Genomic DNA, 15,188 nt, shown 5'->3' on the forward strand with positions numbered 1-15,188 from the left:
AAAACAGAAGCATGGTAATTGAATGCAAAATTGAGAATCTAGTTGTTCGTTTGCTTCCTGTTCTCATTCCCCAGGGCAGACTGAGATAAGTTTTGTGTGTGTGTGTTCTCCTTATGTCATTGAAGAGAGTGTTAAGACCCATGGAACTGCAAGGCCCATTTTGGACGTGGGCACTAGACAGCCCCTTGCTTGGCTTGTAGAAAAGGATCTTTTTACCTTTATTATCTTATCCTGTTGTTCCTTAACAGGCAAAGTGACGGTGCTGGAGAGCTTCAGCTCAGTGGTCCGGGTAGCTGTGGAGACATCAGAATCCCAGGTGGAGGTGGAGCTGGTCCCTACTGTGGAGATCCCAACTTGCTGGCCTGGGAAAGCCCGGTGGCCTCGCTGCCTTAAGCGTTGGCCTTCCCAGGAAAAAGTGCAGTGCATCAAGGTGAGCAGTATAAAAAGTCTGTGCAGAAATTTACCTTGCAGACATCTAATAATGGTTTCCCAAATGAAGGACTGCAGGGTGATGGCATGGTTGAAAGATGTACTCCCTAGAGAAGCAATATTTCAAGTTATTCTGTCAGATTTTGTTGGGAATTTTTTCCCCTAATGGTGGTGAATTCTGTGAAAGGAAAACTGAGTTAACTGTCTATTGCATGTGTCTCTTGAACACAGCTCTGGCCAGGTAGCTCAATGCATCTTTCTTGCTGTTCTGCTCCGCCTCGTGTAACCCTTCTGCAAATCGGGCACTATCTCTCAGTTGTTTTTTTTCCAGCCTAATCCTGTCTATCCCTACAAAGCTCTTGGCTGGATTCTGGCACTCCAGCTCACCCCCAGTTGCCATGTTCCCACAAGTCCAGTTCTGCCTTCCAGTCCTGGTCCCCTCTCGTGTATGACCTGCTGCTTCATGGCACAGTGCCTGCAGATCTGTGCCTTGGCTTTAGTAGAGCTGCTTGTACTGCACCTGGTGGCTCTAAAGCTGGGTCTCCTGGGAGTAACTGATGTCACCACATGGGAAAAAAAAAACAAATTGCATGCTCATTCAGTTGGGAATTATGATGGGAGCATTACCCATGTTTGCTGTCTCTGTTAACCCTGTTTAGTACACCATGCCCCACTTTGAGAGATGTCCCACATCCTCTTCGTAACATCGCTCTGCATTGCTCAGAGAAGTTTGCCTCAGATCTGGTATCACATTTCCCCTTTTGTCCACAGTCACTTGGATTTGACCTTTTGGCCCGCTCCAATTATCACTGGCAGATGTGCTTCGCCCGTGCTGAACATATGCTCATGGAAGGCCTCGATGAAGATGGTGGTTGTCGCATGAAGTGCTTCAGGGTCATGAGGCAGATGAAGGAAGATGTCTGGTGTGCTGGAAATAAGCCTATCATCACTGCTTATCACCTTCAGGTAGGCATCACCATGATACAAGATACGGTCTCAGATACAGTCTGGCTTCTACCTGGCAATGTCAAAATGTCACAACTTAAATCCCTGTAGAGTCTCCTATGTAATTTCTAAGGTAGTTGTTAAAACTGCCATACCACTTCATTGCTTTCTAGTGGTAAGAAGTTTAATGAGCACGTGTTCCATACTTCAAAAAGAAACTAAATCCTATAGGAACATCGTGATTGCAGAGATGCAATTAATGCTGGACTTGAGGCACTTGCTCTGTCTTGCCTTCACATAGTCATTGCATTATTGTTTTTGTGTAGTTACCTCCTACTTCCTGACTACCCAGCCATCCATATCCACGTATCTGTCTGCAGCAAAACTTGTGCATTTGTCTTTCTGGATGTGCACCAAACAAAATTAATTATTCATAAATGAGGGGCTAACTGCCAGTTCTGGTATTATTTTACCTGGGGTGAGAAGGGAAGAAAGGCATAAAAAGGTGGTAGCGTCCTCCCTAAACATTCTTCAGGATTCAAGATGGCTTCACTTTATAAACAGCACTTGTGAAGAAGGGACAGAAAGCCTCAGAGGACCAAGTAAGCACATTCGTTGTGCTTACCCTCCTAGGAATGACGTTCACCTTCTGAAAGACCTCCTTGCAGCCTGAAAGCCACCTCTGTGCCTCTTTAGACAGTTGGCAGCTCAGGCCAGTTCAGTAAATGCTGGGGATAGATCACCTGCTTGTCACCTAACTGGAAAAGCAGCACTATTTTCCTTGCCTCCAGAAACTTCATTGTAACAGCTGCCCATGGATCTTGCTGAAGTGGTGTTAGTGCTGATGAGAGGTAAGTGCTCTGCAAACCTCTAAGGGGCAGCTTTCACTGAGCTACAGCTTGAATTCCTCACTACGTCTTTTGTTCCCTGGCAAGATTAAAAAGAAGTCTTTGCAGTTATTGTGGCTGTGAATAAAAAACTGCTCATGTTTGAAAAGCTGTCTAGGAAGAAATTCCTCATCACTACAGCTATTGCAAGGCCAACTGGAGGGGGAAAAAGCAGGCAAACTAGAAGATGATGGCTTACTTTGGTGAAATTCTACCTCTGAAGAAACAGAGGAATTGAAGGCTGTAGTTCAGCCATGTCTCACAGTATCTGTGGGTCTATTTGGGACACTGAATCTGCAGAAGAAAACTGGGATTAAGAGGACACTAAGGAACTTAGTGGAATTCTGGCTCCCCAGAAGGGTGACTTTGTGCTTTTAGAACTGGTTTGTCAGGTTGACTACAATGGTCGGTATGGCTTTTTTGGTTCAGTAAGTATAAGTACCTCCAGAACATTCTTCTCAGTCACAGGAAAGTCTGTAAAAATGCAGCATGGGCAGCGTAAAATTAAATCCCACAATAGCAATAATCACGTGCATTTCATTATTTCAACTACTGATTTCCTAAATGTAATATCACATGAAATAAACTTGGGAGAATAGAACATAGCACATGCTGTGCTGCGCGTCAGAAAACAAACAAACAAACAAACAAACAAACAAACAGGCTGTGTTTGACCAGAAAGCAAGCCCTCCAGCTGCAATAATTGCTTGGAATCCCAGTCCACTTGGAAGGCAGATCTGCATGCATCTGCAGCACAAGTATGACTGGATCTAACAATTATGCTAACCTAATTGTTATTCTCTCCCTCCTTGCACCTACTGTCTTCCACACTTGTATAATAGGGTATTTTAACACCTAAAACACCTGGAATTTCTACAGTGACCCATGCTGGAGGATGGTGAGGTTGTCTTAGCAAGACCAGTTTCCTTGGGCTCCTGCAGCAGTTAATGGAGAGGGGCTCCTCAGGGGGAGAGATCCTTACCAGGAACATCACAGAGCTGCCCTGCCTGATCCCATGAGGAAGCTTTCTCTCCCTGTTAACTTTCTGAGGATCCTGAGAAACCTGGCTGGCCTTTGTGAATCCCCCTTCCCTGCCTGCTCCTGCTCTCAGTGCAGGATCTTCAGGATGTCCCGTGAGGTTTACAAGGCAAAGGAAATGGGATAGCCATGGGGAGGTGAGAGGGCTTTGCCTTGGGCTGTTGGTTGTGATCTCTCTGTCAAAGAAACGTTAGCACAGGAAGACTGCAGTGCGAGCCTCTTTGATTTCCAAGGCTGCCAGCCATTTACCAGCACTAAAATTGCCTTAGTAAGCTCTGTGAGCCCTCGACAGAACCTCTAACACCTCTCCTCTCCCATCTGCTTCTTGCAGACAGTGCTATTCTGGACGTGTGAAAAATACCCACGCACCAAGGATTGGCGCTGCTTCCGCGAAGCCTTCCTGAGACTGGTGCAGAAGCTGCACAAGTGCGTAAGCCAGCACTTCCTCAAGCATTACTTTGTCAAGAACACCAATCTGCTCAAATACGCTAACACCAGTGACCTGGACGTGGTGGCCAGCAAGCTCGCAGTCTTCTTAGAGAACCCTGTCTTCTGCCTGGACTGAGGCAGGGGAAGGCCTCCTTGCCCCAACTTCGAGCTGTTCCCCCACCTCTTCTCCCCGCTGGTGGTTGTTCTTCGTGTGTCCTTCCAGTAGATGTTGCAGCTGGCTTTCTAAGACAGTTGGCACATGCAGCGTGAAAGAGACGCATCAAGCTGGCAGTGGTGGGCGGTGAAAACTGATGGAGGTATCGCTTGATGCCCAGCCGATCTAGCTCACTTTCAGCAGTGACAACCTTCCTGGAAGCTACAGCCCGTGAAACCCAGTTCTGTGTCAGTCAGAACAGGCAACTGCCTTGTTCTCTGCCTCCAGTCTTGTGGCATGCAAGCAGAAAGGCGTTGCGAAGATGTCTCACCCTGCTGCCTCCCCGCTGTGTAACCTAGCACACGGGTGGCGGCTGCCTCCCTCGTTCTCACGAGGACGCTGTGCTTAATTCCCTGCCAAGCTCACAGGCCAGCTCTGCAGAAGAGCAGAGGAACATGATTTCTGAGGTGTATTGAAGTTGGAAGCTTCCTCTGAGACAGTCTGTGATGCCTCCATCTACAGTTAAATGGGATCCTGCTCCAGTACAAAGATAACCACGCTAGTAGCCTTGAATAGCTCAAGGGAAGCAAGAGGAGGAATGTTGGTTTTTGCTGCCTCCTCATTTTTTTTCTCCTCCACCTCCATTTTTCCTCTCATACTTCAAATATATTTTCTTCATGTTTGCCAGTTCTGTTAGTGCCATAAAACCAGGGGGCTCTGCCAGAGCAGATTTCACTCACACCCCCAGCTCCATCCAACAGGCTGGAGGAGGAGTAGGTTTTTCCCTAGTTTTTAGCACCCATATCTTTTTGGGTGGTGTACAGAAGAATGTTTTTCAAAGGCTCTTAATTCCCAAACCCTCCATGCTTTTAATATTATGTTAGTTTAAAAAGAAAATCAGTTTTAGTATTTGAAAAGAACAGAGTTCTATAATAATGTTGTTTTTAATGTTATTAAATCACTGAAACTAAACCAAAGTGGACTTTTTTCTTACACCTGTGCAGGAACGTAAATAAGTATCTGCTTTGCCAGGGGAGGTGAGGTGGCAGGGGTGCGATTTGCAGCCCGTACTCCAGGGAGCTGCTTCGGTGGGTGGCCTGCAAGAGAACCATCTGTGGCAGAGCATCTCCCCCTTGTGTCAAATTGTGGTCTAACCATGCATCTTTAGCATAGTCTCTGCTTTCTGGCTTTGCTTTTTAACACAGGAGTAACTCTTGCAGGAGTTACTTTATCTCATATCCTAGACCAACATTCCCAAAGTCCAGCCCCTGGGTCCCTGGGGTCTCACCCAGGCTTCTGAAGACTTCCCATCTCACCAGTCCGTTCCACTTGCATTTAGGAACTGTGTTGTATGGGAGTGCTGGTCCCAGGCTCACAGCTGGTTACAGGCTCAGGAAGGATTCAGGAGAGGATGCAGAAGTCCTTACCCACCCCACCTCTAGGAGCACCTTCCAGGAGACCCAGAGCCACAGTTCCAAACTCTCTGCTTGAGACAATCTATTGCTTTCTATTAAAGAAAGATTCCCCCAAATCCTGTATGAGCGTAATCTCATTGATGCATTTTCCCCTCCTGACTTCACACAGCTCTAAATGTTAATTTAGGACAGGCAGAGCTGGGCTGTGAGGTCTGCAGGGTATGTAGTGATTGCTGCTGGGTTATCTCCCATTGCTCTGATAAAAAGTAGCTGAGAGATAACTGAGAGTTGTAGCGCTCATGAGCCTGATGCTGCAGGGTCTGGCTGAGCTCCTGCTGATGGGTTCTTACCAGACTGCTGTGGCTGAGGCCCTGCATCTTCTCTATATCTCTTCAAAGCCTTTGGCACAAATCTACACAAACTTAGGGTGCACAGAATTTCAAAGGCTAGGAACTGTGATGTCAGCTATCTTCAAAATGACTCTAAGAAAACAAGAGGAGGCACAAGACTGGATATTCAAAACAGATTTTGTGCCTTGGTAAAACATACGGGGATCTCGCATGGTATTCTTTTTGCTGCCCATGCTTAGTCTACAAAATGTAGTAGACCTGATGCATACCAGGTGAGACTCTCACTTCTCCCCTTTTCCAGAAAGAAAGGATTCCCCAGTGCCACATACTGTAATGTCACACTGCTGTAGCAAGAGGAAATGATGCCAAAGCAAATCTGCGAGGGAGGACTGGAGGTTAGTGCAAAAGGTTGGTGCCAACTCTGCATGGATCAATGTGCGTATGTCAGCATGAGGGCAGCTACTAGAGAAAACAATTCCCTCCACAAGGTGACCATGCCTGTGCAACTTCAGTGCACTTTTCACACAAGAGCTGGAGCAGCTTATCCATGGGGAGCCAGAGCTGTGCTCTCCAAACTGAGACTTCTTTCACCATGGACAATAACCTAGAGACAGGAGAAGTGGATTGGTGAAGAAGAAGGAGGTGATTACTACCTTCTTCCTTAGCTACTCACAGCTTTGTCTGATTTTTCTCACTTGTCTGGTTTTCCCAAGTTAATTTTACCTACTATGATTTGTTCCTGGCAAAGCAGAAAAACACACTGTATACTGAACTCTTTGACAATGTCATTGAGTTTCTTATGTTCCTGAGCAAGTATGTGCATTGGTATAAATTAAGCGTGTTTTTAGAAAAAATGATAACCTGCAGGTGATCAAGTGTTGTCCTTCTACTGATACCAGCACCTGGCAGAAGGGTTGCTTTTAGGATAAGCCCAGTGAATGCATCCACGTCCAGCATCGGTACCTTCCCCTCTTATTTCAGCCTGGTTACCACCTAGAAATCCCTAATGAGTACTAAAATGTAGATCTTTATGTATTAATTCTACTAAGTTTGCTGGCCATATTTAGAGAAGATGGGATATTCCTCATGTCTCCCTTTCCTTGGGGGTCAGCCATTTGCTTAAAAAGCTTTTGGTTCCTCATCCCTCAGCCAAGTATAGGAGGTCTTCATCCAGAGTTAGTTCGTCACTGGTGGAGAGAAGGGCCAGGCAGGATTCCAGCTGTGTGGCCCTTCTCGCACCACTCCCCTACATCAGATCCCACCCCCGGGAATACCCTCCAGGTTGCTTTTCCACAGCAGTAACCAAGCTGCATGGAACAGTTTTGAACAGGTAACTTCTCTTGCTAAAACTCTGTGCTCCAGGCTCATTTCTAAAGGGAGCATGAGTGGCAATTTCTTGACGACACCACCACGTTCGAGCATGGCTTTCCTGTTTTTGGTGAGCAGAGCTGTTCCAGTACCTTCCACATAAAGAGCAAAGAGACATCAATCTGCTGAGCAGAGTCAGACGGTTGGGACTATGAAGTAATGTCTCCTGTTTCATCTTGATTTGTCTTGCGGTTGTAGGTTGTAGCTTCTGAAGCTGGAAGAGAGCAAAAGCAGTTTGAAAGGACAGTGAGAAAATATGCAGGACTCTTTAAAACTCCCATGTTTTACATTTTAGAGACCCGATGCGTGGTTTAGGTGGGTTTAGTTGTAGCTGTTGAAGAGTTTACCTCCCTGTATAACTAGGGAGGATTTTTTTTTTTTTTCAGTGGTAGTATCCTAACTTGGCTGCAGCTGTGCAGCAGAGTCCTCAGCTGCTGCAGCTCACAGCCTGCTGTGAAGTGGGATCATTCACAGAGCCGTGGGGTGGAAGGTACTGTTGCTCAGCCAAGAATGAATCAGCAAAGCCAGCGAGCCAGCCCAGAATGATGGGCTCCTGCTTTGAGCCAAGTCCAGTATTTTTTTTTTTCCTCTCTTGTTGACACACAGGCAAATTCATCAGCTAGCATATACTGCTGCAGGAAATACCACTGTGACCGTATAAAACTAAAATCTGCCCTGGTAGCTACACTGCTACTGACCACAAAGGCACAGAGCAATCCCCAGCTTCTTCTCCAGAACAGCAAGACAGGGATGGCTGCTAATAAAAGAGTGAAGGAAAAGGCTTTGGAGGAAGAACTATTATGTTCATTGAAGGGGTGGAATGCAATAAAAAAATTTTATCTCAGAGATGGGTGGGGAGAATGCTACGTGCATTATATCATCCACTGCAGGTCAGATTGAGTGGGGGAGTGTTTTTTTGTTGTTGTTGTTTTTTTTTTTTTTTTTTTGTGGTGGTGGGAGAGTTGTTCAGGAGGCTTTCTGTAAAATGACTTTTCCAAATGTACTTGTTGCACTTCTTATTTTAGTAAACTTTCTGCAAGTAGCTTTTCTCTTAGCATCCAGCCTGATTGTAAATTCATGGCCTTACTTTACGCTTTTACTCCCCAAAAGGATGTCACATTGTGGTCTGGCTACAGGATAAGCTTTACCTTTTTTTTAAGAAAAAATAAGAATAAGTCTAGATAAATATAGACTTTCTTGAAGTATGTTGAATTTAATCAAAGGCTCTGTCTTTGTTCAGGACATCTGGAGGGAAAGCCCCCTTACAGATACAGGGCATTACCAGCACCCACCACAGACACCGTTGCTCCATCTAGAAGAAACTTCAATTGGAAATTTGGAGCTCTGCTATGAAGTAAAACCCTGAAAAACTTGTGATGTTCTAGTACTATTACACTGTTTGCATTTAAGTCACTAGAGGGCAATCTCGCTCTCAAAAACGCACACCTTCACACCCATCCAGGTTCTTGCTTGCTCTCAAAACTGGTGTCTTATTAGTTTTCGTTGGACCGAGAGACAAATGAACTCGATTAATTTAATGCTATATTCCACTGCCAAAAAGGAGAGAAGGCAAGAGACCAAGGGAGAGCTTTCTAATGAATAGCAAGACTCAGGCAGAAAGTCTCTAAATTCTGGGAACCGCTCCAAGAGCCAGATTATGGATTTATTGCTTTCTGCAGCAGAAGATGGGCTTGCAGTAATTCCCAACAGCCTTGTTTTGGGGAGAGCACCACCAAGCAAAGTGCAGACAGGGTGCTGGGAAGGAGGGAACATTTGGGAGTAGACACCACCCTGCCCCATCTGGGCACGTTGCCTGCCCCTCTCTCCATGGGCCCACTGAGAAAGCAACACAATCATGACTTCAGCTTCCTGGCATCTCCATCTCCCTCTTTTTCTCATTCTTCCTTTTCCCCAGGAGAGATTTTCTCCCAACACATTTTCTGATGCCATTCCTTCAGCTCTGTTGGGAATGGTCAGCCCTGACTGCACGTCATCCCTCCTTCATGTCATGAGACCCGCGTGTACACGGTGTCCATTGCAGATCATCCACCCTGTTCTCGTGCTCCTTCTTGGTTTGGAGTGATGCCTCACACTGAAGTTAGACTACCTTGCAAACCGTGTTCTTGGTGGAGCAGCCCAGCCCCTCTGAGCAAAACTAGGACACTGCAGTGATAGATAAGATGACAAGCTAATTCTGCCTTCATGATAGATGTTTTCCTCTCCACCCGTGCTAGGATTGCTGTCCTTAAGGATAAACATTGCTTTTTATTATTATTATTTTTCCCTCTAATACTCTCATCCAAGGCCCTTGTGTTGTCATGTGAGACAGGGGCATGACACCAATGCTCAAAACAAGGGGAGAGATCCCGCTTGCCCTCTCTGGCCAGCCTCTGCCACATGTGTCTGCATCTTCCTGGCATCGCCGTAGCAGGTGTGTGGTGCCCCCAACCTCTTTGGGATCTGACTTCTCTGGCTGGAGGAAGATGAAGAGTCCCACAAAAAAGGAAACAGCTCCAAGTGGCAAATGTTCAACCCAAGCTGTTGCAGCACAAAGAAATGGAAAATGCTTTTCTCATGACGCAGGTATTTGTCAGTTCTGCTCCAGGCAACACCTTTTGTCTGAAAGAAGGGGACAGAATCAGAGCCTGGCTTTGAAAGCATCTACTGGGTGTGTGATGAGGAATGCACAGAGGCTACCAGGCACCAGGGCTTTTGAGAGAGTGCAGAATACATTTTCCACAGGAAAGATTCTCTAATTTACCCTTAGCATCCTCACAAATAGAAATTACAAGGAAATACATCAAGGAAAGAATTAATCAGATTGAAAGGCTTTGTAGTAATTAGAAGAATGAATGGCAACTTCTCAGGCTCCCTTGGGTGGTGGTAATTACCAGCTGCATGACTGTGGTGTGTGCAAGTTAAAGTTTTCTCGATTAAAAAGCTGAACATCATCTTGTTTCCTTTTTAGAGAAGCCTTTCTTGGACTTATGCAGCTGTAGGGGCCAACAGCTCAGGGAAACCTGCATTGTGCCTCCTTCTGCCATGCCACTTGAGCACGCAGGGTGTTCTGCAGGCTGATCTCAAGCCATAGACCATTTGCCATTGCTTTTTTGCTGTTGCCTTGGAGGAGATGGGTACCATTTGTAACCCAGCAAACCAGGCAGCCAAATCCCTTCTGTTGCAGCTGCAGACAGCCTTGGACCCATCTGCTTCTGCACCATATCCAAGCGGCAAAGGCCAGGTCATATTCTCTGCGGTGCCAATACTGTCACTGGTGTGGCTGGGCAGCCCAAAGCTCAAGGCTGCATGCCTCATAACTCTGGGGGATAGACAAAACTTGCCAGGGAAGGAGTTTTATTAATTCAAGAGAGCTTTTGAATGTCTGTGTTTAAGCTAATAATGACCTGAAAAGGCAATGCATCTCAGGAGAAAGTAAAAAATCTCTGGCAAAAAGAATTTTGAAGAAAATGGACATCACGTGGTGGATTCCTGTGGTCCCCTTTTAAAAGGGTAAGGACACTGGGCGAGGGGTTTCATCAGCCACTGAGTCCCATCACCTGCTCTTTCTGGTCCTTGTTCCTAAATGAACCAAGAGCTGTTTCAAAGGTTCTTAGACACTCTTTTGGGAATCAGTGTTTCAGAGCTGCACTGATCATCAGGATCTTTCTTTGAGCTTTCAGTCTGAATTCAGGCTGAAATTCAGTTCTCAGCCAGTGTTGTCTGGTTTTGTACCAACACAGACTCCAGCTGCTGTTCTCCCTCCGTAGGGTTTGCTGTCCATACAGCCATCACAAGGGTAATCATAAGCTCCCTTGGTTTTAGCAGAGCATGACTAGGTATGCCAAACTCTTCAGGTCTCTTTTTTCTCTGATGAAATCTCTGCTGCAGTCCTGCTCTGCACCTTTTCCAGGTGTAGTTCATCTGAGTGTGAATAACCAGATGGGGTCTCATCAGTATCTCCTGTAGTGGCACGTCACATAGATAGTACTAATCCATGCTGTGCTGAAGAGAAAAGAACACCAAAGTGTCAAGTCCCCTTAAAAAATAACCGCAGCTTCAAAGGAGGAGCGACTATCGTCAATGATTTCCTCCAGCAAACCAGGTTAGGCTGGTTGAAAGGCTTGCCGTGGTCCGGTTGTCTTTGAAGTGAACCGAATTCCCAAGGCTGTGAGCCAACAGATTCATCATCTCCCGCAGGCCTGAGCTCCAGCCAGAATCGATCGGTCTGTTTCGGTGTGTTCCTCCCTGTGCTCCCCAGCCCGTGGCTGTCTCAGGGCTGAGCTTCTCCCCAGCTTCTTGAATCACTGGTGGTGTCCATCCCTCCTTGCAACACCAATCTGGCTTTTTACACCTCAGCCGCAGAGTCTGGCTGTTTTCTATCTTCATCATTAAAATACTGTAGGCTGGAGAGGCAACAGATCAGTGACCAGAGCTAATAGCAGCAAAAAGGATTAAATGAACAATAGGTCTTGAGAGTAATTTATGAATGCCATTAGCTGCTGAGAGGGAATTACGTTATGGCTGCAGCTCCGAGGGGGGAGCGTGGTTCTTATCTGGGCAGGAAGAAAAAAAAAAAAGTGTGTCTGATTGCATTTGGATTAACAAACAATGGCATTGATCTGTCACGTGAGGCATCTTGGACTGTTATGTTTAGATTAGGTCTAGTGACGTCTGAACAAAGATAAACTGCGTTTCCTCTATCTTGTGTTCAGACCCCCGTGGCCAGCAAGCATCGTGTGGCTGTGGCCATAGGGCATCCACCACCCTGCCGGGCAGAGCATAGTTCTCCATCAAAACTCTTGCAGAAAGCAGATTTTCTTCCTTTCCCAAGTGCAGTGGTCTGCGTCAAACAGGACATCAGTTGCACGAGCAGCCTGTGAACCACGACCCAAGGATGGCACCGAGCAAACCACTCCTTTGTCTGAAATTTCTCCTCCGTGTTTTGTTTCACAGTCAGCGCGGCATCTCATTAAACTGCTCAGCCTGGCAGCTGGGACCGTTTGTTATCGTGTGATACGAAGGCTCATAATCAGATTAAACCTCGGGATCATATTGTGGAGGGAGAGATTAGGCTGGAGAATAAAGCACGAGTTTAATTTTGTGTGACAGTGCAGTCACCTCTCCTTGGGGTCGAGAGGGGCAGAGGAAGCCACCGCGGAGGGTCTGTGCCCCTGGCTCCTGGCTCAGTTTTCAGCAGAAAGGCTTTAGGACCTGCTTTGAAGTATGGGGTGGCCCTGCAGCCACCAGCTCCTCACGGGGCTGGCTCTCTGTGCTTGTCACCCCAAATGGGGACTGGAAGTGAGGGCTCGCATGGGAAGGAAAACCTAGGGGGTGTAGGTGATGCACTGGCTACTAAATTCTTATCTCTGTGCTGGAGTTAAAGCCAATTAGGGGGCAAAATCTGTACAGAAAACTGCTTTTTCTTAGGGAAACTCTGGTCTTGGGGGAGGTGCAGGCACCCACATAATCACATGCTTGTCCCGTTATCACCAGTGAAATCAGCAGGAATATATAAATGTACCCACCTTCAAAAATCAGCTAAGCTGACTCCTATCCCCAAAGAAGTAAACAGCTGTCAGAAAGTGGAGATAAAAACACGTGCATGCATTTTTTACAACTGTACCTAAGACAATTGTAAGCTCTGTTCCTGCACTCCTTGTTACTTGTCCTGGAGATGCACTTAATGAATAATATATTCTTTCATCAGCTTGATCTTTTGCTCAGATATTATGCCCTCTTCCTCCTCCTTTGTCTGCTCTCTGTTCCCTAGAGACTAAGTAGCTTAGGGCAGGAGCCTGGCATAGGAAGATCTTCATTTTCCTTGTGCTTCCTGAAACTTAACACAATACAAACCCACAGAAGAGACTCAGAGCAAGGGAGGAGATCCTGATCCAAACAGCTGGAAAGCAGCCAGAGACCTTCCAGCCGCCCGAGATGATCGCTGAGGTGATGAGGGGAGCAGATGGAGGAGACACCGGCACTTCGCTCGGCACAAGAATTACCTCCACGCAGATCGCCAGCGGTGTCCCCTGCTTTCAGATGATGAAGTGCCGGCTCGCCGGGGGTGGCGGTGCCAGATGCTCGATGTATGGCTTCAGGGAGCGCACATCCGACGTTAACAAAAAGAAAAAGACGGCAGCAGGCTGTCTTCCCCTCTCGGTGCCTGGCAGGAACTGAGAAAGGGCACTTGCACAATGGGAAAGCATAAATCTGCCTGTGACACTCTTTAACCTTGCAGCAGGATCAGAGGATGGGCCAGCAGGAGCCCTGGGCTACCCCCGGGACTTCCACATAACACACAGCTTTTGGGCAAGCTCCTGGGCCTAGGAGGGGCTGGGGAAGCTGCTCTGGAGGCAGAGCCCTCCAGCAGTGCCTGGGGGCTTCTGTGCTCAGCCCACAGCAAGGCAGGAGTGGAGCAGGGGCAGGGATCCTGCTCTAGCTGGCCGAGCCCACCTGGGCTACAGCAGCGGTCTGAGCCAGTGTGCGTGGGGTGAAAGCAGCTACAAGACCTCAGGAGCTCATCCCTGTGTGGCACCACGTGCTCCCGACAGCATCCCTGCTGGAAAAAAGAAGATGCTCTCAGCGAAGGCATCTCAGGTCTTGCTGCAGGTGATGGTCACATGCAGTACGGATATGATATGCATTATACAATGGACATAGCATTCCAGACGTAGGCTGTGTTTTCCTGCATCCCTCTCTATGCTTATGCAGGCCACATGTCCCAGGGGCAGAGCCCAGGCTCCCTTTGCCCATGCACCAAGCTGGAGGTGAAGCCGCTGACCCTGTGAGCAGGGTGCAAAGCACACCGTGGCCGGGCGGAGGAGGATGGCCTGGTCGAAGGCTGGCCTCCTGTTACCCTGGGGACTTTCTCAGGTAACGTCGCCCTGCTCCCGGGCACTCTCTGTTCTTGTGCTCTCCCAGCATGGAGAAGCTATAGCAAGCGGTTCGTTCGTTTGCTAGGACTTAAGTTTTTCCAGGCAAAGTGAAGGACCATGTGCCTGTTTACGTTATTTCACTTCTCTCTTTTACTTAGGAAACCACAGCAAAGGCCACTCTTCATGTTCTCAGGCGGAATCTCTTTGAACCCTCACCCTGCAATCAAAATAAGAAAACAGAAAACAATGCTTCAATAAATAGTCGCTGTTTGCATCCCAAATACATGTAATTTATGAGAAACACACTAGCATTCAAAACCAGTGTCTGCTAACTGAGATCTTCGTAACACATGGTTAGTAAACAGGAGGGTACCAGGGTCCATGTGCATTTTTCTGAACAGGAAACAAAACAAAACAAAACAAACCAGAAATTTTGGCAAAACTCCATATTTAAAATGCAGCCTAAAGCACCACTGTGGGAGCAGCCTGGGAGAGTCCTGATGCCCATTTCTGTTGTACCCTGTGCCACGGGCACTGCAGGCATGGCTTTTGGAGGGGCTGGTCTGGTACCCATGTGCTGCCCGTGGTAAGCCGGAAATTTCACACAAAACTCTGAGGTAGGAACAGGTGCATCCCCTTCTCAGCTCACAGAGAGGCTGACCGGGTGTGTGAACAATAATGAAGGAAAACTGCAATATGTGCCAAACTCTGAGGCTTAATGGGCAGAAACCCTAATGTCAACCCAGCAAGCGTCTTGTAATGCTGACAACAGGGCTACATGGGAACAAAACACCGGTTCTTGCCTACGTACCCTGGACAACAGCTCAATCTAAAAATCACTCTGTAAGAGGCCACGAATCAGATGTAGCTTTTATTGATTTCTTTCCGTGGACTGCTCTTACAAGCTGGAAAACCCCCATAACAAAATCCTGGTCAGATAAAACGTAGGTGCCAGAGTCATATTTGAAATGTTTATGATGCAAGGTACACAGTGCTCTTTTGAGAGAAGATGACCATTAAAATCACTGTGATCTCTGCTTTTCTCCTTCCATTTCCCTTCAATTTGTTGACAGAACATCCCCAAAGCATCCTCAGACCCCTTAGTGCCCCAGCTAGACCTCATCGGGTAAGGTACAAACACGCTGCAAGCACCAGCCCACCTCTGAGAGCCTGCAAAGACTGGCTAGGACACGAGGCGGGTTTGCTAAACATTTGCTAGGACATTTAAGCTGTAGTTTGTCCTGCTGAGCATGGCCATTTGGCACAGGCAGTGCTGTGCATCGTTGGCTGGGGGAAAG

General features: G+C 47.2%; 1 protein-coding gene across 3 annotated transcripts in view; it reads left to right on the forward strand.

Moving 5' to 3' along the window:
- MAB21L3 (mab-21 like 3) overlaps positions 1–4,781 on the forward strand; it is a 31,187-nt gene extending 26,406 nt beyond the window's left edge. For 2 of the 3 annotated variants that reach the window (XM_067003981.1, XM_067003988.1), the window contains 3 exons: positions 249–430; positions 1,201–1,395; positions 3,631–4,781. In XM_067003981.1, coding sequence (XP_066860082.1) covers positions 249–430; positions 1,201–1,395; positions 3,631–3,864 — 611 coding nt within the window. In that variant the 3' untranslated portion in view covers positions 3,865–4,781. The remainder of the gene's footprint in view (positions 1–248; positions 431–1,200; positions 1,396–3,630) is intronic. The other variant, XM_013183071.3, reaches the window with a different exon arrangement.
- The last annotated feature ends 10,407 nt before the right edge of the window (positions 4,782–15,188 follow it).

This window comes from Anser cygnoides, chromosome 1, assembly GCF_040182565.1.
Source record: "Anser cygnoides isolate HZ-2024a breed goose chromosome 1, Taihu_goose_T2T_genome, whole genome shotgun sequence".
NCBI classification, from domain to species: Eukaryota; Metazoa; Chordata; class Aves; order Anseriformes; family Anatidae; genus Anser; species Anser cygnoides.